Source organism: Pocillopora damicornis, chromosome 2 (assembly GCF_964200805.1).
Source record: "Pocillopora damicornis chromosome 2, jaPocDami1.2, whole genome shotgun sequence".
Classification (NCBI taxonomy): Eukaryota; Metazoa; Cnidaria; class Anthozoa; order Scleractinia; family Pocilloporidae; genus Pocillopora; species Pocillopora damicornis.
The window spans coordinates 36,034,068-36,057,785 of NC_142671.1; the positions used below are offsets into that span (position 1 = coordinate 36,034,068).

General features: G+C 39.2%; 1 protein-coding gene and 1 pseudogene across 3 annotated transcripts; both read right to left on the minus strand.

Annotated features, from left to right (window-relative positions):
• Positions 1-1,187: 1,187 nt before the first annotated feature.
• Positions 1,188-11,324, minus strand: LOC149051091 (uncharacterized; annotated as a pseudogene). The gene is made up of 13 exons (XR_016183705.1): positions 11,221-11,324; positions 11,079-11,106; positions 9,614-9,792; positions 8,813-8,950; positions 8,061-8,202; positions 7,097-7,220; positions 6,391-6,610; positions 5,835-5,977; positions 4,554-5,183; positions 3,500-4,130; positions 3,052-3,297; positions 2,251-2,633; positions 1,188-1,685 (listed from the first exon to the last, which is right to left on the minus strand). The product of XR_016183705.1 is annotated as an uncharacterized LOC149051091 (transcript).
• Positions 11,325-11,730: 406 nt separating this feature from the next.
• LOC113685474 (uncharacterized) lies at positions 11,731-23,166 on the minus strand. Of its 2 annotated transcripts, XM_089195611.1 has the most exons (13): positions 23,033-23,166; positions 22,898-22,925; positions 22,058-22,236; positions 21,241-21,372; positions 20,772-20,913; positions 20,025-20,148; positions 17,806-18,025; positions 17,144-17,285; positions 15,985-16,611; positions 14,718-15,356; positions 14,158-14,403; positions 13,431-13,808; positions 11,731-12,593 (listed from the first exon to the last, which is right to left on the minus strand). In XM_089195611.1, the coding sequence occupies exons 1-13, from the start codon at positions 23,078-23,080 to the stop codon at positions 12,307-12,309; spliced, it is 3,192 nt and encodes a 1,063-aa protein (XP_089051737.1). In that variant the 5' UTR covers positions 23,081-23,166; the 3' UTR covers positions 11,731-12,306. The 2 variants fall into 2 exon arrangements, with proteins under 2 accessions (XP_089051737.1, XP_027058787.2); XM_027202986.2 differs by lacking the exon at positions 20,772-20,913 and having other exon boundaries at positions 23,033-23,128.
• Between the last annotated feature and the right edge of the window lie 552 nt (positions 23,167-23,718).

Below are 23,718 nucleotides of genomic sequence, written 5' to 3' on the forward strand. Positions count from 1 at the left end.
CTAGTTGGCAAAGTGACCATCTAACTGATGTACTGACTAGCAGCTGATGAGTTGACTGCTTTACGTATTGACGCACTGAGTGACTCGTGGACTGACTGGTTCACTGACTGACTGACTGACTAACTAACTGACACAATGACCGATTAACTGCCTCATTCGCTCACGGGCTCATTGACTCACTGACTCACTGACTCACTTACTCGCCGGCTCACTGACTCAATAACTCACTCACTCAATGACTCAATGTCTCATTGACTCATTGACTCACTTACCCGCTAATTCACTGACTCACCGACTGATCGGCTGACCAACCACGTAGTAAATCATCAGACAGCTGAAAAAACACCAACTGACGAACTAGCTCACAAGGTAACCGTACATGAACGAGACTGACACTCACTGGCTGTCAGTTAGCTCATTATAACTGAGTGACAACCCCATTGATTTCTTGACAGTCAACTGTTTGATTTTTGATTAATTACTGTTAGAGCGTTGTTATAAGGAGGCCGAGAGCCGTAACCTTCCATTGTTCTGCGGTTTCAACCGAATATTTGATCCAACCATCCGTTCCGTGTTTGACAGAGTACGAAACGATGATGTAGGTCAAGTTCAAGTGGTCAAGATAATAAGTCGAGACTCTCCCATGCCGTCCACAGATTTCCTAAAAATTTCTGGTGGGTACTTTCACGATTGTGGCATACATGATGTGGATATCATCTGCTGGATTATGGGTGAAGTTCCTGATACGGTCTTCTGTCTCGCCCATGCCTTCCACTCACACATTGCAGAGATGGACGATGTGGATACAGTTGGGGTAATCATGAAGTTTCCAAGTGGCGCTATTGGTCAGATTGATCAATCTCGTGAAGCTGTTTACGGCTACGATCATCGCATTGAAGTTTTTGGATCTGGTGGAATGCTTACCAGCGACAACCAAAACACGTTGGCCTCAACCCATTTTCATTCCACGGGAAGCTCCAAACTTCCTATCAAATTTTCTTTTCCGCAACGATATTCCCAAGCTTTCGATTTAGAAATGAATCATTTTATCGATGTGATGAATAACAAAGAGGTTTCAAAAGTCTCCAAACAGGAAACTTCTGTTTTCCTCCTGACAATAGTAGTCTTTCCGACAGTTTGAGCGGCCAGGGATTGTTCGCCCTGGTTGTAATTAAACAGTTCTGATCGCTTGAGAAGTATTTGGAATGATCGGGGCGATACGAATGACCAGGTCAATTGACCAGGCCACAACGGCACATGCGATTGCATGGCACATTTAAAACCCGCCCTTGTTAAATTACGTGCTGAGAGCACAATCACTAAAAGCTAAAGAAATAAAATTTACAAAAACTTCAATCACTTCTAAATTGGGATTGAAGAAATGTTTCGAGTTTAAGGGAAGACCATGATATTTCTTGGTCTATCAGCTTCATAGTAGTGGCTGTATCCTATTTTCGTCTTTAACTTGTCAGCTGACTTTTGGGCATGCCCTGTTGCATTGTTCAGCTGACATTCACCAGTGACCCTGTTGTAGTTGAATGATCTACAATGCCCGTTAGCCGAGTTTGCGCAATGCTGCATGCATTGTAACGAGTTGTCAACAGACCTCTCGGATGCCATCACGTGACCCGTAAGTAGCCAGTCAGCTTTGTGGGAAGTTAAAATGGCGTCTTCTTCTAAAAAATCTGGAGAACAACGAGATCAGTTGATGAAAACTTATGTCTGAAATTAACGGTATAAACACATACTAAAACATATGGATAGCGTTGAACGTTTGCTCTGATTGGCTACTCAGACTCCAAATATTCTTTGCTATTCACCTCCGAGCAACGAATGCGAGACTTGTCATAAATCAAAACAACTATTTACCTCAGTGCCGGTGGTGAATGGTTGGTAATTATTTGAGGCTTTTTACAGAAGAAGAAGAAGAAGAAGTGTACTCCAGAAATTTAAACCTTTACCATTAAACAAAATCGTTTTAATTCCATCACCCACCAATGATTGTTATTGTCCAAACTTATCGTCACAGATACGCAGCCAGGTTGTTGAGCAGGACTTCCAAAAGTCAAAGACTAAGTTCGAAAAGGTAGGTTATTCTTGGTGGTTGCAATATGTGGTATGTGCCATAATTTGTTGAAACCTTTTAAGTGACGGAGATTAAGATTATATGGTTCCTAAGCAAACTTTTCGCTCAATTCAATTAGTTGGTTTTTATCCTCGAATTTATACAAGAAGAGCCTTTAGTTTTACCTCGGTTACTTTCTGTATAGCAGTATCGTCCAGCTATCATTGGGTGAACTTTCCGTAGCTTGTAAACAGAAAATTCTGAGCATTTCTTTATCTGCACAGGCATTGAATGATAACAACAGTTGTTGAGAAATTTGAAACAGGCTTGACGAGTAACGATCCCAGTCTCACTCGACGGATGTTGACCGTTCAACCAGCCAGGAGCCCTGACACCACAGGTCTCTTCCGAAACACATGAGCTTGTCATAGCTATTCCTTTGTCTCCCCGGAACCATTTTCCCTCGTAAAATGTGCGACTGCCATTTAAGATGGCAAAACACTCCATCGCAGCCATCTACCGCTAGAAGTATAATGGCCTTTAAACTCGGAGCAAAGGGAACTCGGATCTGAAATGTGTTATTATAAGGAAACAAAAATATCACGACGGCTATGTTCATCATTTTTTATCTGACTCAAAGAAAGTTTAAGTGTGAGACTGCACTTAGTGGAACTAATTCCTGGCATCCTACTATGTTCTATTGTTGTCATCGCCAAGAATAACAAGTCTCACGTAAAAAGGTTAGCTGATGCTCAAATGAAAAACAAAACAGCATAAAATCACAGTAGTTAGTGTTCGATTTGAAGTCCAGCGCCGCGCTACGCCTTAACGACACCACTGTGTTTCCTTCTTGTTCGAATAAGAAACAAGCCGCATTGTCTACTAGCATGCTATCGTCCATTTTGGAAAATTTCCTGATTCCTATCTGAAACTTTTTTTGCTTAAGTGCAAATATGGTGAAAATTGCTTAGTATGTACATACTGACCTTTTACCCTCATTGCTACGTTATAAGAAGCATCGATTGCCCTGGCTTTGTTAATTACTTCACACGTGTACATCCCCTCATCAGAATACTTAACGGAGCCAATGAGTAAGCTGGTTCCATAGCCAGTGGTTTTTGATTGAAGAAGAGCGCCATCTTTGCTCCATTGCACCGTTTTATTGCTTAAGGCGTCGCATTTCAACTCTACTGCTTCTCCCACGTGGACAGTTTGATTACGATTTGACCGTCCTAAGGCATAAAAGAGAGTAAAACTTACTAAACGAGAAAAAAAAAAGCAAGGTATGAATATCTTCATACCCCATACATGTCCCAAGCAAAGCAAAAAATTATCTTTCCAAAAAAAAAGGAAAATTTCGTAAGCAACACGAAACTTTAGGCAGATATCAAAATGTAAGAGGAGGTTGAAAGACCATATCGAACAATTTCCCACCTGTTGTAGAACACAATTGCTTTGCATCTTCAATCTCAAGCACACTTAAAAATCTGTCATAAAGCTGAAGACATGAAATTCTTCCCTTAAACTGGGAATTTGATGTTGCGCCCATAAAGGCACTCCCTTGGGTTGCCAACTCGACAGGTGTGTCAACAATAGTTCTGTTATCGACGCTTCCATTGAGCCAAATTGTGAACTCCGCCAACATAGTTGTAAGATGACCCAATGAAATGCCACGTTTTACGTTGAAGGACTGATCCCTCAAGAGTTTTCAGCGTTGTGTTCCCTGATGAGCGTAACTCAACAAAAAAATAGCCCTGCTCACTGACCATAAATCGAACTCCATAATAACCAAGTGAAAAGTAGTTTAAGATCGACCCTTTCATCTGTTCGTGATAGATCCAAGCCAAAAGCGTCATCGAGTATCTCGTGTCCAGTCCACCAAAGTTTGGGAATTGTATGAAGCTGGTTAAGTTCCCCCAGAACTGATACGAACCTCCCATGTTACCGTCAGGCCCTGAGGCTAGTTCAACATTCGACGCCTCCCCTGGAGGGTTGTGGCTGTGACTGGCGTCTGTTGTCTCGTATTGTCCATTCAACGGGAAAAAGGCCACTGGATTCGATGGAACTGATAGATAAAAAAAGATTCCATAACGCACTAATGCATTTGAGTACATTTGTTCACGAAGATAAGCCGTAGAAGAAAAGGTATGTAATTAATTTTTCAAATCCATATATTTGGCGATGCATAAGTATTATTTATATTGAAAATTAAGGATTAAGTTAGAAGGACTTACCCACTAGAATAAATTTTGAAAGCATCCTGCGATGCAAACATCACTGAATCTCCAAAATTACCCGCAAAAACGATATATAATAATGAAATTCAGGAACATCTCAAGTTAAGGGCACTTACTTTTAATAGCAAAGAGCAAATAATCCTTGTCACATTGGTATGATAGGCTTTTAGGTCTAGGTGGGATTTCCTGCATCTGGTAAATGCCATTTAATCTTTTTATATAAATTTACAGTTTCTACAAGGATCACCAACCTTTTCTAAAACAGAGTCCTCTAACAGCTTGTACTTCTCTCTCAGTCAAAGCCTTGTCATACACTTGAAAGCAAGATATTCTCCCTTTAAGAAATCTTGGATCTCCATCTTTCACTCCCATTCTAATGACATCTTGAGTTTTTAGCTCAAATTGACCAACGTTTGCAGCATCACAAACTTTTCCGTCGTTCCAAACTCTCTGAACGCCTGTCACATAGTCATAAGAAAATCCAATAAAATTCCACGAATGATGGTTCAAAGAATTTCGTAGTACCACTCTAGAAACTCCTCCAGGTCTTTCCATTAATCTGGCCCAAGTTTCACCATTATCAATCCAAAAGTGAACACTAGAATATTTAGTTCCGTAATTGATCATGGGACCGTCGACATTTTCTGGAAACACCCACAGTAAGATTGTCAAGGAAAACCTTGTGTCCAGTCCTCCGTTGTTGGGGAACTCGATGTAGCTAGAGGGAGTACCGGAGAACCGGACAGAGCCACTTGGCTGCCCAAAGGGACCTGGAGCGAGTTGTATATTATACGGAATGCCTGGTGAATTTTGATGGGGACCTAAATCTCTGGTGCCAAACTCGCCATTCAAAGGGTATACAGCAATTGGAATTGGAGGATCTAGGAAAAAGACACAAAAACTGTCAAAACAAATGGAGAGAGAGATTAAATTTAACTAAACTTTCATGTTCATGTTCTGTAATTAGATCGTTACACTATCTTCAGTCTGAAAATGGCCATTGAGATGTTCTTTCCGAGAGGCTACATCAATATAACTAGAAAGGGCTACAAATAAGAAAATGTAATATAGATAGCCTTGCCAAAAGCAGTTGTTTCTTTACTGAATCCAACAACTTTGTATTCGATAGAATGCCCAGTGAACAGACACAGTCCAAGTCCTTCTCCAAACTTAGTCATGTCATGAGCATTCTAACAGAAGAATATCTTGTCATACAGGTTCACAACTCACTCACTTCGAGACAAAGTTACTAAGATGCATATAACAAATAAACATTATGATAACTAGATATCAAATCCGCGTCTTTTTCATGATGCAAGTAATAACCTTCGCATAAACTTCTGTGTTCTACGTCAGTTGTGAGTTTCACCTGGTAACTGATCTAACTGTTGGATTAATTCCTTGCGGGAAAGAAGCCAACAGCAAATGATGACCTTTTGAGAACATGTAATTGCAAACTGAGATAGGATGGAAAGATTCTTAAGTTGTCAAGGTACCAACAGAGAATGACGTAAGGCAAAACCTTTCCTTACCTGAAATGCAACCGTAGAAGTCCACCCTCATTGCAATGCGGCTATACCATGTAATCGGATGAACACGGATGTAACGAGCTGTAATTGGTGGGTTTAGTACGTGACTTTCGACGGTGTATCGGTCTGATTTTGCCATCAAAAACCTGTTAGATATGCGTGATACAAATGTTACTGAAGGTGACTTAATTAGGAGCCAAAAATTAAAAAACAGTGTTTACATACAATCAAGGATCAATATCCTTGATCATTGTCGTTTTCCCAAGGCAAAACAATGTTTTTTGGCGACACTTTTTGCACTCGATGAACACGTGCAGCATGCCTTTCCACTCCGTAAATTCTTCATTCGCATGCAGACTTGTAGCATGCAATTCTTCCAGAGAAAGAAACTACTGGTGGCGCCTTCCATGCTCTAAAGGTCAACAGAAAGTAATGTATTGGCCCAGTTAGGTTTATTATAGTAACAAGTATTCATAGAAAGCAAAAATGAAATAGTAAAACATGAAGTAACAAACAGTGGGTATCATAAACCATGTACATATATGTTAAAGAATCTAACCGTTTGATTTTTATTCGTTTGATACTGAATGAATATCAAACCATCCATGCTGAATCTCAGGCTGTAGCTTTTCACCCATTGATCATATCTATGTCTTCCTTGGGTAGCTATACGTCTGATCTCAACTTTCTGACCAAAGTTTACTTGTAACCATTGAAGCTGATTGTTGATTCTCGACACCCAACCTCCTTCGTTAGCAGACTGAGGGCGCAGTTCCAATCTGTGAGATTGAGGAAAGGTTAAGCTCGGATACAGAATTTTACCTCCCCCCCCCCCCTCTCCCCCTTACCTTACTTATTCCGGCGGGGCTATCTCCTAACTTTTTCTCTTTCTTTTAAGTCTAAAGGCCTGTGTTTTTTCTTTAAGGACTACCTCACATATAGTTTAGATGCTTTGGACTGGAACGAGGATGCACCAGGGAGGGGGGGAGGGGAAGGGAGAGGATATGCGCAGTCCACCTGGGCGAATTCCCGACTTTGTTTTGGATATCTTAGATTTTCCCAAGATATCATAAATAGGAGATGATCTGATATAAACTGCAGATGACTTGCCCAGGTTTAAGGTAACCAACCCAGTCTTGGATTATTCACTACCCGGTTTTTAGGTAAGGGAATAGTTATAACTAACTCTGCTGGTCCTACTAACATCAATGGATTGAGAAAATTGCTAAATCGCAGTACATTTGATACAGTAAAACGTTACAAACCTTGCTAAATATGCCGCGTAATTGACATGAAACTCTGTGGAAGCTGTAATATCGGAGTCTGGAATTTTTCTGGTTTCCATTCCGAGACTTTCCATGCAAACAGGGCTTGGGAGGGGAACAAAACCTATTCATGAAACAAAATAAATAAAAGAAAATAATGGTAAGAACTGTGTCAGCAAACACCGGTATTTTGAGCCGGCAACTCTCTTTTGGGTGGGCGTTTATGTCAGACGCCAGAGTTCATGTCTTGTTACTTTCGATCTGCTGTTCATCTAAGGAGCATCAGAAGAAGTTTGTGCATGTGGTTCTTATGCAATGCAAGTGAGCGATTAAACTTTATCATTCTTCGTCTCAGAATACACAATTTCCTCTTTTGCATTTGCTTTTTCACGGTGAAGAGCTCAAACTTGCAATTGACTAAAATGTATAAAGCATCTTATAAGAAAAGTAATGTCTTAAGGATCTTTGATAGTGTCTCCTTAAATTTCGTCATAAAAATTTTAAGTCTTCAAAAGGCCAAACTTGTTAAATGTTGCTTCATACACAAGCTTTGGTCCAAATCCCCTCTCACTTTCCAATTGCTAACATCTACAACCACTTGAGAGTTTGTTTTGAGGTTTTTAAGCCTGTCAGCTTCATGTTTTTTATATTTTTTTTTAAGTTAAGCGTTTTAAACAAACAGGTACGGTTCTTCAGTCAGATGGGGGAAACTTAAGACCAGTAGTCGGCGCGCTGGATTTTTAAATTCAGAGGTCGACGTCTGGGCTTGAGCCTCAGCGGTGTCAATGCTTGTCCTAGGGCAAGACACTACTTCACAGTGCCTCTTTTCGAGCAGGATGTTAAATGAAAACCGGGAAATTTTGAAAAGGGTGGAGTAACCCTTCAATGAATTAACATCTCGTTCAAGTATAAGGAGCAATACTTCCATCCAAAATAGCTAGGAAATAATAAACCTTTAAATCACCTTCCCTACAGCCATAAAGCTCGAGTCTCATAGAGGGGAAGCCGTACCACGCTAAAGCGATGATCCTCACCAAACGAGCGTAGAGAGGCTTAATAAACTGATGCGTAACCAAAGAGTGTTTATCGTTGTTTCCAGCAAAGTCCTAAAATTAAAATAATTTCAAATAAAATTAAAATAACAGTAACTTACATAGATAAAACTGCGAAATAAAGGCTTCTGAAAACACAGTGAACACTCAGAATAGAGCCGGAAGTTGCCTCATAAGTCCTTATAATTATTACTGTATTGTTAATTATTAGTGCTGATTGCAAAAGATTCACCACGTTAGCTACGCGCGCACGCTATGAGCCTATAACCTTGAGCAGAACAAGATGAAGGAAAGGCATAATATCTGCTTTAAACTCATAAATAAAAAGGGTAAGTTTCTAAAGAAACTGTGATGCTAGCGCTGCGTCTGCGGGAGAGCATAACAGGGTAATTAATATTATCAACACAGTGGATAACGTAAATTGGCCACCGTGAAGAGTTTCAAAGTTAATGTTTCGAGCATTAGCCCTTGATCAGAGCGATGACGAAAGGACTAACGCTCGAAACGTCAGCTTTGGAACTCTTCACGGTGGCCAATTTACCTCATCGACCCAGTCGGTAATACTAAATTACCCTGCTTTAAACTTAGCCGTGCGGCTTGATAAAAGAAAGATCCTGGGGTCGCGTTGGAGAAGAAGTTTTTTATAGCCCTTCAATCATACTACCTGATTTAGAGGTTCGCAAAACCCGTTCAGTTTTTCACTATAACATATCCTGTATGAAGTAACCCATTGAAGATAAGACCAGTCCTGCCTCCCTTGTGTTGCAATTGAGGTGATCTTGGTGATTGTTCTCAAGTTTACCTGTTGGTGTTATTGCGCGATATTGTAATGAGAATTGCCTATCTTGAGTACTATTTGAGGGTTAGAGTTAAGACACCTTATGCACGTAGAAAAATGACACTTCAAGTGGGAGAATGGCACAACGTTACGACTTATTGAGCAACCTTTATAAAAAGGTTGTTCCCAGTTTAACCAAGGATCATCAAAAGTTATCAGTGGTAGAACTGATGAGAGTAAACTTTTTCCTAGATCGCAGGAAGCCTCAAGAAAGCCTTCTCCATGCAGAGACAGGGCAAAACAATTTTCAAAAAGGCTTCTAATAAGAGGTCTTCTCGAGCTCGACACAAATGTAGACGAACACAAAAAATTTACAGAGGAGTGAATAAAAAAGTTTCTACTCGCCTTCGGTTAAAAGGCTAATTCTTATCTGTTTTTTCCGTTGTCGACATTGCAATAACAGATGTAGCTGACCTCTTATAGATGCTATATCTAATTTTGTAGATCTCAAGTGCAATTCAAGGTATAAATGGTTAGTTGCAATGTAAATGTAACTCAGAATTTGCTGAAACTAGGGTCTAAACATCCATAAGAATTGCCTTCCCAAGGGTTTTTAATATGAGCTTTAGACAATATGATATGATGAAATGTAACTGAAAAGCTGCAATAGATTTCGAGTTTATGGACCTGTATCCATTCTCCTCGATATGCGTAACGGGGGGACCATGCTCCTGGGTAAGATCCACTCGGTACAGTGTTGAGCCGGGCGCGCTCAGGCCCATGGTAAATATTATATACTGAAGATGCTGTTAAGTCAGTGTCGGGAATGGATTTGTCTTCAAGCCCCAGGGGTGAGTTGCATTGCCCTGAAAATACATCAAGGCTGTAGGATTTGTTGTATTTTTTACACACAGTAATGAACACAAAGTCACTCATTCACATCAACATAATCCCCCGGGTCCCGGATCTAGTTACCAGTACCACAAAGGCGCACCTTAAAAATAATCAAATCATAATGAGCTGCCCAGAAGGACCACGTCACGATAATCGGATGCGTTGAATAACTTCCTTCATGCGAGAACTCCGAAATATGACAGTTTAGCGGGATAAAAATAGGTAAGTTGGAAGAATTAGTTTAACAGCATCGATGATGTTTTAGAATGGATAAGATCTGAATCAAGGATTGCAAACAAGTTACAGGATGATACAACAAGGGAACTCCAACCAGCTCTGAACAATTGATTGCGAATAATAAGCGATAGACATAAACAGTATGGTATTAACGAGCCACTGTGAGTAAAAAGAATACGTACACTGACGAAAATTTTTTAGAACCTCAATTCACATCATTATTCTCTCTTGGTACTACTCTATCGTTTTTAGGATAAATTCAAAGTTTGTTGCGATCCTATCCTCAAGTCTTAGAGTTTCATAGAAAAGTTCGATTCGGAATCGGAAAAATGAAAAAGCCATTTTCACATACCAAAAGCATTGGCAAGTTTGATTAAAAATTTCTTTTGTTTTTTTGACACAATTAAAAGGTTTGACGTAACGTTATTGACAAATTCGAAGGTGCAAGACGCGAATAAGGCCTCAGAACTAAAAACTCAAAGTCCATGTAAAACCGACTACCTGACTTGCTATGACTGAGACCTAACATAGCCGCGCTTTTGAAAAAGTTTGTTAGTTTTTCAAATGTTCCATAACAAATACTCATTGAGATATTTTCCGTTTTCCTTACTGTGAGTAGATACCTCACTGAGTACCTCATAATATAAACCATAAATCCATCATGGTTGCTGGTAATGCCCAACAGGTGTTCTTCTGTTATTGCTGTCATAAGTTATAACACTTGAACAAAATAACACCAAAGCAAACTCAATTTTCAGAAATAAGTAGAGCGTCAGTAAACGGGATATTTAACAATAATGTTTCCCTTACATAATAAATATACTTCTCACTGATAAGCATTAGTTCTGTTTTCCCTTGATACAGAAGTGTGGCCTCCTGCTGCTTTCATAATTCGGTCGACGCTACCTTTGCCTTTAAAATTCTCAACTATTGAACTTCGTATTTCCTCGAGTGATATCTCGTTCATGGCTTATGGATAAAAGTTATAATAAACAACTATGTCAAATTATCCTAAACTCACCTTGTGAACCCCAAACAGCGGAATATTCCTAAAAATTTTAAAGATTACCACAACAAAAATATTCAGTAAATTTCAAAGAGCTGTGAAAACTACGTTACCAAACTAGATGCCGAAATTGTAAAAACGGTACGGTATTACAAACCCTTAGAAAGAAAAAGGTAATGACACATATCAAGGAACTTTGTTTCATTCTCTCAAAAAGATTCACGGATCCAACAGCCGCATCATTTAGTACAAAACGTCTGTTCCACTTTACTTCAAGAAAGTGTATAAATTATTAATTGAACTCAGCTAATTGCAGCCTTCGGCGGCGAGAATTGTTATTTTTTACCCAAAAATATTTTTACTAATGTACGTCATGCAGCTCAAGGAAACGAACTTGTTTAATAGCTCCCGAAGAGGCTTCATAAATTATGTACCGAGGATTTAAGATTGCTATAAAATGAACTGACACAAATTGTATTCTTAAAAGTGTTCTTCTCATTCTTACCGCTGATCAAACAGTCTATATTACACGACGGCTTTGAAACAGCGCCTTAGGATTTTCTCTCTCTACCAGTCGCCACTCGGTTCTACTTTGGTCATAAACGTCTTCCAACCCCCTTCCCCCCCCCCTCCCATAAAAAAAAGAGGCAGCAGAAATGGCACAAACTCTTTTTAAAGATCTTTTATTCAAAACCGGAAATATAAGTTTAAAGGGGTGATAGACTTTCTATAACTAGAATGATATGTCTTATAGAACATCATGAAATTTTCCGGGATGGAAAAAATTTTTCTTGGTCAAGAGAGAGGTATCACAATTTTTCATATTGTTAACCCAACTTTCCTCTCGTCTTTCAGTATAAACTTAAAAGCTGCTTGCGCAGGTTAAATCTGTGCTTTTTTGTCAGACGTTCGTCCCAAGTTGAATTCTTTCCCAATAATTAAGTGTTTAATTGACACCAGAATCCATCTCTACTCTTCAAGTGCTCTCTTATCCAGTGATCCAACTTCTCTCGCGACACAGACGCCCTTTTACTACAGGTAAAAGTATAGAAATAACTAGAAGGTACGTAACTCAGCTATGAGCAGTTTTATTAAGAGTGCTAAGGAGTCCAACAAGATCTAAGGGTTCTTCCTGGTATTAAAAAGAGGTTTTGCGTTCACATCTGCCTTAAGGCTTGATCGGGTATCCGTAAAAGTTCTTTAAGCTTAACCTTGCACAGGCTGAGGTAGTTTAAATCCATATTTATGGAAATATTATCATTTCGGTTTTAGCGATATCGTACTGGTTGTATCCAACTTTCATCTCCATGCCAGATCTTTCCTGCGGTGCTGTTCCGTTGTTCAGCTGGCATTCTCTTGTTAGCTTCCTATAGTTGAAAGACTTACAATGGCGGTCAGCGGCGTTTGTGCAGTCCTGCATGCACTGTAAAGAGTTACCAACTGACCCCACAATGGCGATCTTGTGACCATTCAACAAACGGTCAGCCCCAGAAGAAGTAAACATGACATTGTTGATTCGGTCGACAAAGTCTGAAACATAAGGGGAATAATAGGAACAAAAATGAAAATCATTTTCTTAGCCGACTTTTTGACACCCTGTGCAATTTGAAGTATCTCCAGATATTGAAGTCCGAATTACTGCACTAAACGGGTAACTAAAAAACTCACCGACTAATAGTAATTGATCGTTATTATTTATCTTAAGCATTCTTGAATACAAAAAGGGTAAACCAGTCGTTTACATCACGTGGATGTACTGGATAGAACGATTGTTGAGTGATAACATCATCGAACATCATGACATTCAAACGAGGTTTATCATTTAACTTTTGCCCAACTGTTCATAGTTTTACATTACTCAGATCATCATCATATTCCTTTTAAATTAAATTTTAAAATTTTAATAGAGTACCATGAATTTTCGAACACAAGAGTATCTATTTGGTTAAAGCTTTTTTCATCAACATGATTAGAGAGAACGTTCGATTTCTTTAAAGAAAGTAATTGAAACAGTCTCCGGGGTACTCCTTAGAATTCCATGGAATTTAATTGACATTTTTCAAGAAATTCTATGGGGTATTTGGTCCTCTTTTTCACGGAGCCCAATAAAATAGACGTCACGATGCTCCTGGGAATTCATCTGAATTTTTCGCGGAATACCCCAAAGCGTCTCATGAGACATTTTACTAGGAATAGCATGGACTTATTTCATAGAGATAATTAACGATTATTCACAAAAAGCGAGGCGAATAGGACTTGCTATTCCTTTGAACTAGCCAATCAGCGCGTGCAAAAAGCACTTTTCACCTGGTGGTATCTACTAATCGTTTTTATTCCTTTTGAGAGAAAAGTAGTTTATCTACAAACCTAAATTATTTGTTGTGAAACAGTATCTTCCAGGTATCATTGGATGAACTTCCTGCAACTTGTAAGCAAAGAAGTCGGAACATTTCTTTATCTGAACAGGCAATGAATGATAACAGCAGTGGTTTCGAAAGTTCATACAGACTTGACTATGAATAATCCCCATCTCTCTGGACGGATTTGGACCATTCAACCAGCTAGGAGCTTGGACACCACAGGTTTCTTCCAAGATACATGAACTTGTCATGGCTGCTCCTTTTTCTGCCCGGAACCATTTCCCCTCGTAATATTCGCGACTATAATTTGAAGGAGGCAAAACACTCCAGGATTTCCATACGCTGCTCGATTCAGCTTTCAAATCGGAGCAAAGGGAACTTGGATCTAAGATCAATTGAAAATGCATCTAGTTAAGTGATAAATGGGTTTATGACCATTTTTATTAAAACTAAAACACCTAGCTTAAAATTTTTATATATTTTTTTCTCCCTCAACTGCTTATCAAAATGACATGTTAGCGTTGAGTAGCGAACGCTTCCCAAGAGCCCCACAAGTCATTATTTGGCCAATATTATTGGTAAGTGGTGTCCCGCTCTTATTCATAAGTCTTTAATTAGGTTTATCTAGAATGGTAAGGCTTCTCTAGACCATTTACGAAAAAAACTTACAGTTCATCACTCCATTTTCACATTTTTTTCAATTATCAAAATCTATTAAATAGTTAAAGACTTGCCCTCCACTCTCAGAGTGACACTGTAAGACGCTTGGATATCCCCCGCGTCGTTGATGATGTCACAAGTGTATGTTCCTTCATCAGGTGGCTGAACATAGCTGATGACCAGGCTCGTGCCATAGCCGGCGCTTCTCTCTTGAATTACAGTGCTATCTTTGCTCCAGCGCGCAGTTTTCCCTTCCAAAGTGTCGCATTTTAAATCCACTGCCTCGCCAATGTAAACATTTTGGTTGGGATCTGACCTTCCTGAAAGGAGTTGACAAAAAGTAACGTTAAGATATGTAAAAGATCCGTCATAGGATATGCAATGAGAATCAAGGTGTTGGATTTTCAAGAAAAAAAACACTGTTTCCATTTTAAGGAATGACCGAGGATTTCAGTGCTTTGAACGTCAATTTCGTGCCAGTGTATGATAACGTTGCAGGTGGAGAGTTTTTGCAAAGCGTGGTAGAGGCTGAATCATCAACTTTTAGAGCAAGAGCCATTGCAATGCAACTTAGGAAGAAAACGCACCTGTAATGCATGTTAGTAGATTAAGCAATGGCCAGATCTAAGATTACCTGTGGTGGAACACAATTGTTTGGCATTTTCAATCTCACTTTCGGTCAGTACTCTATCGTAAAGCTGAAAACATGAAAATCTCCCGCTGTATTGGCCAGCTTGCCCGGGCAGCCCACCCATGGTAACATTTGCTTGTGTTGCCAGCTCAGCAGGCGAGTCAATGATGACTTTCTTATGGACGCTTCCATTTACCCAAAGGATCAATTCTCCACTGACGTAATCGTAAGACGAACCAATGAAGTGCCACTTCTTTTCTTCAAGAACAGATGCGTTGAGCACCCTCAAGGCCGCTGATTGTGATGTGCGCAGGTTGACATAGAAAGAGCCCTGTTCATCGACCATTAATCTAACGCCATAATAGCCAGGTGCAAAATAATAGAATATCGGACCTTTAGTGTGTTCTTGGTAGATCCACACCAGAAACGTGGACGAATACCTGGTGTCAAGTCCTCCAGTATTTGTAAACGTGATGAAGCTTGTTTCCATTCCCTTGAACTGATACGAGCCTCCATCAAAACCGTCAGGCCCTGGGGCTAATTCAACATTCGACGCCTCTCCTGGAGGGTTTTGGCTGTGGCTGATGTCTGTTGTCTCGTATTGTCCATTCAATGGGAAAAAGGCAACGGGTTTTAATGGAACTAAAAAAAAAATGAGCACAAGAATGGTTTCGTGACTTATTTCGCTAGTATTTTGTACTTATTTACAAAACAATTTTCACCACAAGGCAGAAACATGAAAAAAATAAACATCACACACTATTTGTACGTAACACTAGCTGAAATAGCTTGCCCTTCACGCTTGGAAAGCCTTTTTATATTCCAATTGTTCTCAAAATCTTCTAGAGTAATTGGCTATACTACATGTGAGAGCTTTTCCCAATGGAAGGAAAATATTTCTCACTATCAAGATATGATAAAGCTGTGAGTCGCGCTCTCATTTATAAGGTGGCTCTGCTCAAACTATTAATCTCAAGGTTTTTGGTCTTTCAACAAGGATGGTACACGTATCTCGCTCGCCTGTTGACTGGAACTTTTATTCAAGATTAATGGAAATCCGATACTTTGTTTGAATCACATCATTTTTCGAATTTGCAGCTAAATCTTGGCCATTCACAATCCTCTTGGTATTCCTGAAATCTAGAAAGGTCTAGATATTGCGTTACTATAATTTATTGCACTTTCGCTCACTAAAAATGCAATAATTCAACACTGAATTTAAAAAAAAACCATGTTTGGGTTGGCAAGAGACAGTTGTGAGGGGACCAACCTTTTCTGAAACACATCCCTCTTACAGCTTGTACTTCTCTTTCCGTCAAAGCTTTGTTGTATAATTGTAAGCACGATATTCTCCCCTTAAAAAATCTCAAATCGCCATCTTTCTTTCCCATTCTTATATTATCTTGAGTTCTCTGTTCAAACTGAGCAGCTGTTAACACATCGTAAACTTTTCCCTCGATCCAAAGTTTTTGAACGCCTATGTCATAGTCATACGAAAATCCAATAAAATTCCACGCATGATGCTGTACAGATTTAGTTTGTACTGGTCCTAAACCTCCCAGTCTCGTCACCGATCTGGCAAAAATCTTATTATCTGCTATCCAAAGATGAACACCAAAGTTATCGGTTCCGTAATTGACGATAGGACCGTCGACGTTTTCTGGGAATACCCACACTAAAGATGTGAAGGAATATCTCGTGTCCAATCCTCCGTCGTTGGGGAATTCAATATAGCTAGAGGAAGTACCAGAAAACCAGTACGAACCATTTGGACGCCCAAAGGGACCTGGGGTGAGCTGGAAATTGTGGGGAGTACCCGGTTCATTTTGATTAGGACTCAGGTCTCGTGTGCCAAATTCTTCGTTTAGAGGGTACACTGCAATTGGAACTGGAGGGTCTTAAAAAAAACAGATTACACTCTTAATGTAAAAGATTGAATAATCAGTAGTGTAATTCCAAGTTTTTCAGTATTCTTTTATTTCTTTCCCGTGTCAAATTTCTAAAAGCATGACTCATCTTTGTTCTTCTGGCGTCGTAGTCAGAATAAAACTGGTTAGTGCAAAAAAGGTTTGCGCCAATTATATTACAAGAAAGCTTCAGTGGTTATTTCTTAGCCTTCATTTCCAGAAGCGAAAGGAAAAAGCACCCATCTCGGACTCCAGTTGACTCAGACATCTAACCGTAATCTAGTTAACAATAAGATTGTGAGCTCGATGTTAACATCGCATGATTGTCGATGAGGGCTGATAATCTAGTCGTTCTAGTGCGTGTTTTTATTTTGTTTTGTTTACAGTCATGCTCTGTCAGGCTAATCACTTCACTCACTGACGTGGAATAGATAGCGAGTAAATTAGCCAATCAGATTGTAGAATTTGTGATAGAATGGTGGTAGAATTACATCGAAAAAAGATTTTGACGTATGCCTTTACCTGGAAAGCACCCGTAAAAGTCCACCCTAAAAGAAATGTGATCATGCCACGTGACAGGATGAACACGAATATAGCGGGCAGTGATTGGTGGGTTCAAAACGTGGCTTACCACAGTACCAACGTCCGTGTTACCATTGAATACCTATTTGGAAATGAGACGAAGAAACAAACTGATCGCTAAGAAATGAGAAAGATGGCAAAGCTAGAGCTCTAGATAGCCATCAGCGTCGAACAATGAAATATTAGAGTCTCCCACCGGGGAAAGTGGTCAGATCCGCCCATTTTGAATTCCAAAGGCCGGAGATTCGATTTCTCAAGGAAATCTTTTTTTTTTATTGGCCAACAGTCTTGAAAAATTGAATTTATAGCATTTAAATTTTAAGGTGGTGGCTAAGGCCAAATTATGAAGTACAAAGAAATAATTTCACATAATTATTCGTCATCGCACGCCCGAACGTTTGTCATTTCATTATACCGAATCATGACGGAAACCCTCCGAGGTAGAGTTTAATGTCGGCATGGTTATAATTATATCTGAGCAAATAAAATTCGAACTGCATGAGTTTTGAAAATACGGATACACTAACAAAAAGATACAAACCAGAGAAAACTGATTTTACGAGAGCGCTGAAAAAAAACTGGAAAAACTGAAATAAACTGACCGTTTGTTTTGTATTCGTCTGATAGTGGTGGAACACCATGCCGTCAGAGCTGTAGCGCAAGGAGTATGACGTCATCCACTGGTAGACGTTGTGTCTTCCTTGGGTGGCTACACCTCTGATTTCTACCCGCTGACCGAATTTCACTTGTAACCACTGATTTTTATCGTTTATTTGTGCAGCCCACCCACCTGCGGAGTTTGGAGCAACGTGCTTGTGTAGTCTGTGAGAGAAACAGAGTATCAATCCAAAAGACTGCAAGCCTTACACGATGGTTAATTCACCTAAATTTATATTCAAACTTAAGGTATGCGCCCTCTCGGCAAGGGCATTAGGCAACTCAGGGCGGCGATGTCTTCAAGGAAGCAAATATATCAAGGCTCCAGAACAATGGTTCTGTTAATGATTGTTAGAGCTTGTACATTTCCTGGCTACCCTTTGCAAAACAATAATGCAAAAACTCCAATTCTTTACGACACAAATCCCGACAGCAAATTTTCAAGTTTCCTTTTGGTACAAAATGAGTTCAGATAAAAAGATTCTACCCTATTGAGCGCTGTAGGGGAAACCTAACACCGTTTAATTTAGGAGATCCTCGCAGCTAAGAACACTACTGAAACGAGTAGTTGTAAATAGGACCTGAAAAAAATTCAGGCCCGTACGGGATTTGAACCCATGACCTCTGCGATACCGGTGCAGCGCTCTACCAATTGAGCTAACAAGCCAACTGGGAGTTGGTATTCTCTCCACCGCAGTGCAAATATGTGAATTTTCATATATCTAAAATCTTCATTCACTTGGATGTTTATTTGTACCCAATTCATTGACCAGCTCCCAGTTGGCTTGTTAGCTCAATTGGTAGAGCGCTGCACCGGTATCGCAGAGGTCATGGGTTCAAATCCCATACGGGCCTGAATTTTTTTCAGGTCCTATTTACAACTACTCGTTTCAGTAGTGTTCTTAGCTGCGAGGATCTCCTAATTTCATCTCTCCACCACAATGCTAATATGTGAATTTTCATATATCTAAAATCTTCACCGTTTAATTTTTTCGCACTCGAGAAACTCTCAGGATGAACTTATGCTCGCTTCATGAAGATGCCTTTCTCAGCGAAAGCTGTCTTGTGATACGCGTGCCTCGCGCGCTACGCGTGTGACATCCTCGCGTGTTACATACTGTGAGAGACAAATGATCAACGCATGGGTTCTCCACGTGAGAGTTATTTGCGAAACATACCCTTGTGAGATCTTCGTTAACTTTATTGATCTCAATATAAGTTTTAAAAATTAGATCATTGGATAATGCAATTCAAGAGTTTTCAACGGCCATCATAATATATGAACCATTGCTATATACCTTGACATTTTCACTCAACAAAACTGCGATTAGTTGATTCTAAGTCCCTGATCAAATTCAAATGTGTCCCATCCAGGATACAATTGCGCAGTTGTTGCCCGCGCGCCGAATAAAAAAGCATTTATTGGAGCAAATGTTACCATCAATTTTTACAATTTCCAAATTATTTTGTATTCCTTATTGAGATTACAAAAACATATTTGCTTTTTCATGTACTTCCAAACATTTGTAATTTACTTTAGACTTATTCATTCAGCAAGATTGACGACTGTGAATAAAGAATTTGTGCCGTCTTTGTTTGTATGTTTTTGCCATATGATTGTTTAAGGGAAAGTCTAAATAAATAACCAAGCTCTCAAGGTATGGTCCCTCGGGACTAGTCTCCCGAGGGACCATACATTAAGTGTATATTATACCATGCGCGCGCATGAAGACGAGTTAAACCGGAGGTTTTTCTTTACATTGCAACATTCCTGTTGTTTTTACAAAATAAAGTTGGGAATATTTAGCTATATTTTGGGGCGTTCTTAATAAAACGATTATTTCACTCGCGCTTGTTGAAAATGAGATGATTAAAGTCAACGAGGCCCGTAGGATTTCGGTTGCTATGTACCATCTTATATTTAACACAACTCGTGAATTAATTGTTTAATAATGGTAATGTTAGAAAGAAAGGAGAGGGAAGTTTCTGATTCAGACCCTGAGCAGGAATTCACAGTGCAAACAACTATACTGTCCTTATTTATGATTTCATGTTTTATATATCTTGAACACCACACTAGATCACGCAACATAACACTATCTCACACAGCATTGATCAAGTCATTTTACACAATACTGTACTATTTTATCGACACTCCACAAACCTTGCATTGTGGGGTGCGTGATAGGAGTTATAAACCGATGATGCCGTGATGTCGGAATCAGGGATTTTTCTGGTTTCCATTCCAAGACTTTCCATACACACAGGACCCGACAGTGGAGTGAAACCTATTTATCGAAATGAAATAGCCATATGCAACATATTAAAATTGTATACTCAAGATCTTATTTAGACTCAGTTGAGAAAGTAACTCCAAATAACCTAAACTGTTTCAAACAGTAATTTCTAAAGATCAGAAGATGATGATGATGATGTAACTGCGGAGGTTTTATCTCAAAAAGGCTTCAAATGGTAAAAGGAAAAGGTTTGATATTAAAGGGAGGGTTAGTTTTTAAAGAAACTGTGATGCTGCGTCGGTGGAAGAGTATGGCTGGGTAATTTAGTATTATCAACTGAGTTGATAACATAAATTGGCCACCGTAAAGAGTTTAAAAGCTTCGAGCGTTAGCTCTTCGTTCATCGCTCTGACGAGGGGCTAACGCTCGGAACGTCAACTTTTAAACTATTTTATGGTTTTATGGTGACTATTTACCTTACAAACTCAGTTGATAATAAAAAATTATCCCGTTTGGTATTGAGATGAATTCTGATCGTTTCTGGTTGAGTTCCAGAAGCTTTCGTCTTCTTCGATTGTGCTGAATGATGTTTTTGTAGATGTACCGTTCTATTGCTTTAGATCCATGGTTATGAAGCAGCTTTGAAAAGAAGATAAACAATATAATTGACTTACCTTCCTTGCAGCCGTAAAGCTCGAGCCTTAAGCAAGCGTGTGCATACCATGATACAGGAATAAGCCTCACAAAGCGAGCGTAAAGGGGCGTGGTAAACTGATGAGTAACCACTGTTTGTCTGTTCACATTTCCAACAAATTCCTTTGATTGATCAACAACAGACACATTTTTACGCCAATGAAACCTAGCTAGTGTTACTCAAACAGTGACTTCATTCGCATAAGTACCCATGAAGGTGCCAGCTGAGGAGCTATTGTGCAAAAGGCCTGAACATCAGAAATTCGGAGAGCTTTTTTAAGACGTTCATTATCGAAAAAAGAAAACGGTCCAGTTACGGACAACAATTTTAGCTTGCTTGCTGTTTGTTTAGTCAATCATTGTTGCTTTTTGCATTAATTGCAATTTTCATTTTTATTTTCACAACTAAGTACTCAAGCTTTATCCGATAATCAGCCCCAGTGACATTACCTGATTGAGTGGTTCACAAAAGCCGCTCAGAGATTGTCCATAACAAAGTCTGTATGATTTAACCCACTGAGCACGATCTTGTCTCCCTTGTGTGGCAATCGCTGTTATCTTCATTATCCTTCTTAAGTTAACCTGTGGTTGAAATTATGGAGATTTTGAATTAAAAAAGTGTTAGATGAAAGAGTCAGTCTGTTCTGTCTGTCTCTTCGCCTTTCCCCGTTCACTTCCCCATCATCGAAGTCCAAATCAAACTTGGCCGGTTGAAAAAACGATCGCGCGCTTCTTAACGTTAATTCTCCCTAACAAGACGCCTGCATTGCAGGTTAAGGAATCAAAAGAGATAATGAGGAAGAGGAGAAGAGAGATCTTGAAGGAGGTGCCACTTATGTCCAGAAATACGCACACAAACGAAAATGGCAGATTTGACAAAATTTCGTCAAACCGAGCGAATGTATGTAGATTTGACGATATTGGCGAAATTTAGTCAAATTTGTCAAAACGAAATCAGCTTGGTGAAATGGGCGATTTTGCCGAATTTTAGTGAAATTCGTCAAAGCGAAATCAGCCTAACCCTAAGCAAACCCTAACCCTAACCCTAACCCTAAGCAACAAATTTTCGTTACTGTGTGCATGATTTCTGGACATCAGGAAGTGGAATACGAGTATTGAGGAAGAAGCTCAGAGAGGGGAAGGGAAGGAATCGCCGACCACAAATTGCGCAAGATTTCTCCGGGATTACTAAACTAGCCCCCTAAAGAATATCTCTTGCTCAACAAGCTGAAATCATCATGAAAATTGTGAAAAAATTACGTTTTACCTGTAACCATTCGCCTGGTAAGTGGTACTTGACGCACCAGGCACCTGCATGAGAGGAGTCTCGGACCCAGTTAAGTCTTGCAAGACCTGGACCATGAGATGCATCATACTGTGAAGTTGCTGTTATGTACGAGTCCGGAATGGAATGGTCCCCTAGTCCCAGAGGTGAATCACAACTTCCTGATAATAAGAGGCGCACATTAATGAAGTCCATAAAACATTCTGAGACATAATTAAACGCCAAATAAACATTGCATATTGATCAAGTTATTTAGGAATTTTTAAAAAGACTTATATGCATAGCCGACCACAGTAGAATTAGCTCGTGATTGTTCTTCTTCCATAAAGTGGGTGTCCGGATGTTTCTAAACACAAGTAAACATGCCTCAAACTTGGATCAACTTTGTGTAAATTTCGGTGTTTTTTTTTTTTTTTTTTTTTTTTTTAAGGGAGACGATGGGCATATTTCACTCAAATTGTTTTTATTAAACTATGAAGATTAAAATGCCCCTGAAGCTCCCTGATGGGAATTTCGGTGCCCCCTACAGTTGTGTTTGATGCCATGAAATCTAGTTTGCCTAAATTTGAATACATAGTGTCTAGATATTTTGGCATATGATTTTCAGTCGTGATTCTGCACCAACATCAAATCTGGAGCGCAATTCGTCAATAAATTTTTTATTTATATCCCATTTTTACCATTTTCAACATCTCATCATTGCTGTCGTTATTCTGTTCGAAACACGATCGCCGTACGTTGTATTTCATGAAATGCTGTTGCAAATTTGACTCAAGATTATATGATTGAAGTTTTAAAAGAAGATGAATACACAAAACTCACCTTTAACGAACCAAACTCCGAAATGTTCCTTTGAAAAGACAAACGTGATGTTGATATTGACTAAATGTGAAAACATTTGGAAACGATATTTTTCCTTTTGAAAATTAAAAAAAATCACTATGAATTGTTACAAACCTTTTGAATCCAGAACAGCAACATATACACGAAAGATTTTGCTTTCATTCTCGTGTAATATTTCAAAAGTTTGAACAAACGGCGTACTTCGGGATTAAGATCTTTTCCCGAGTCTTTATCAAGTTAGATAAATTATTAATCATGATTCTGGGCAATTCGCTTTGTTAAAATAGTCTTCAAGTATATATGATTTGTTTCGGTTTTACGTCAAAGGGTTTGCATTATGTATCATTATCATCTCAATCATAGCGACCAAAAAACTGATATCTAGGACAGTTTTACCCAGGGCGAGCTTTCATCGATTTGCTGCCCCGGTCTTGGTTATTAAAAGTATGTCATAGTCATTTGTGCTATGATCTTAAGCGGACGCTTAAAACTGAGACCTCAGTTTTAATGCAATTATGTCATCAAAACCGAACGACAGCGTGCGCACAGCAGGTTGAATTGCTTGTCAAAATTTGTCCTCCCTTTTCTGTCCTTTGGATCTCTCTGGAAAGTTCTCTTCAGTTAATCAATCTGAGTGTTTGCATACACATTTTCTGTCCGTTTGAAAATCTTGAGTGTGATTAGATTAAAGAAAATTTAACCCTGGACACACTGATAAAGGAGAGTCTTTTTAGTAATTTTATAAGTTATCATTCACAGAAAAATAGTAAATTATTTTTAGTGAAATTTTCCAAAGTTTC

What these genes read in the sequence shown, in the direction of transcription:
- LOC113685474 (XM_089195611.1), bottom strand. Translation starts at nt 23,080, where the DNA reads ATGAAAGCAAAATCTTTCGTGTATATGTTGCTGTTCTGGATTCAAAAG. An exon ending in GCTTTACGGCTGCAAGGAAG is followed by an intron (nt 20,149 to 20,771) that starts GTAAGTCAATTA and finishes TTCGATAAATAG; the next exon opens with GTTTCACTCCACTGTCGGGT. An exon ending in AGGGATGTGTTTCAGAAAAG is followed by an intron (nt 15,357 to 15,984) that starts GTTGGTCCCCTC and finishes TTTTTTTTTTAG; the next exon opens with TTCCATTAAAACCCGTTGCC.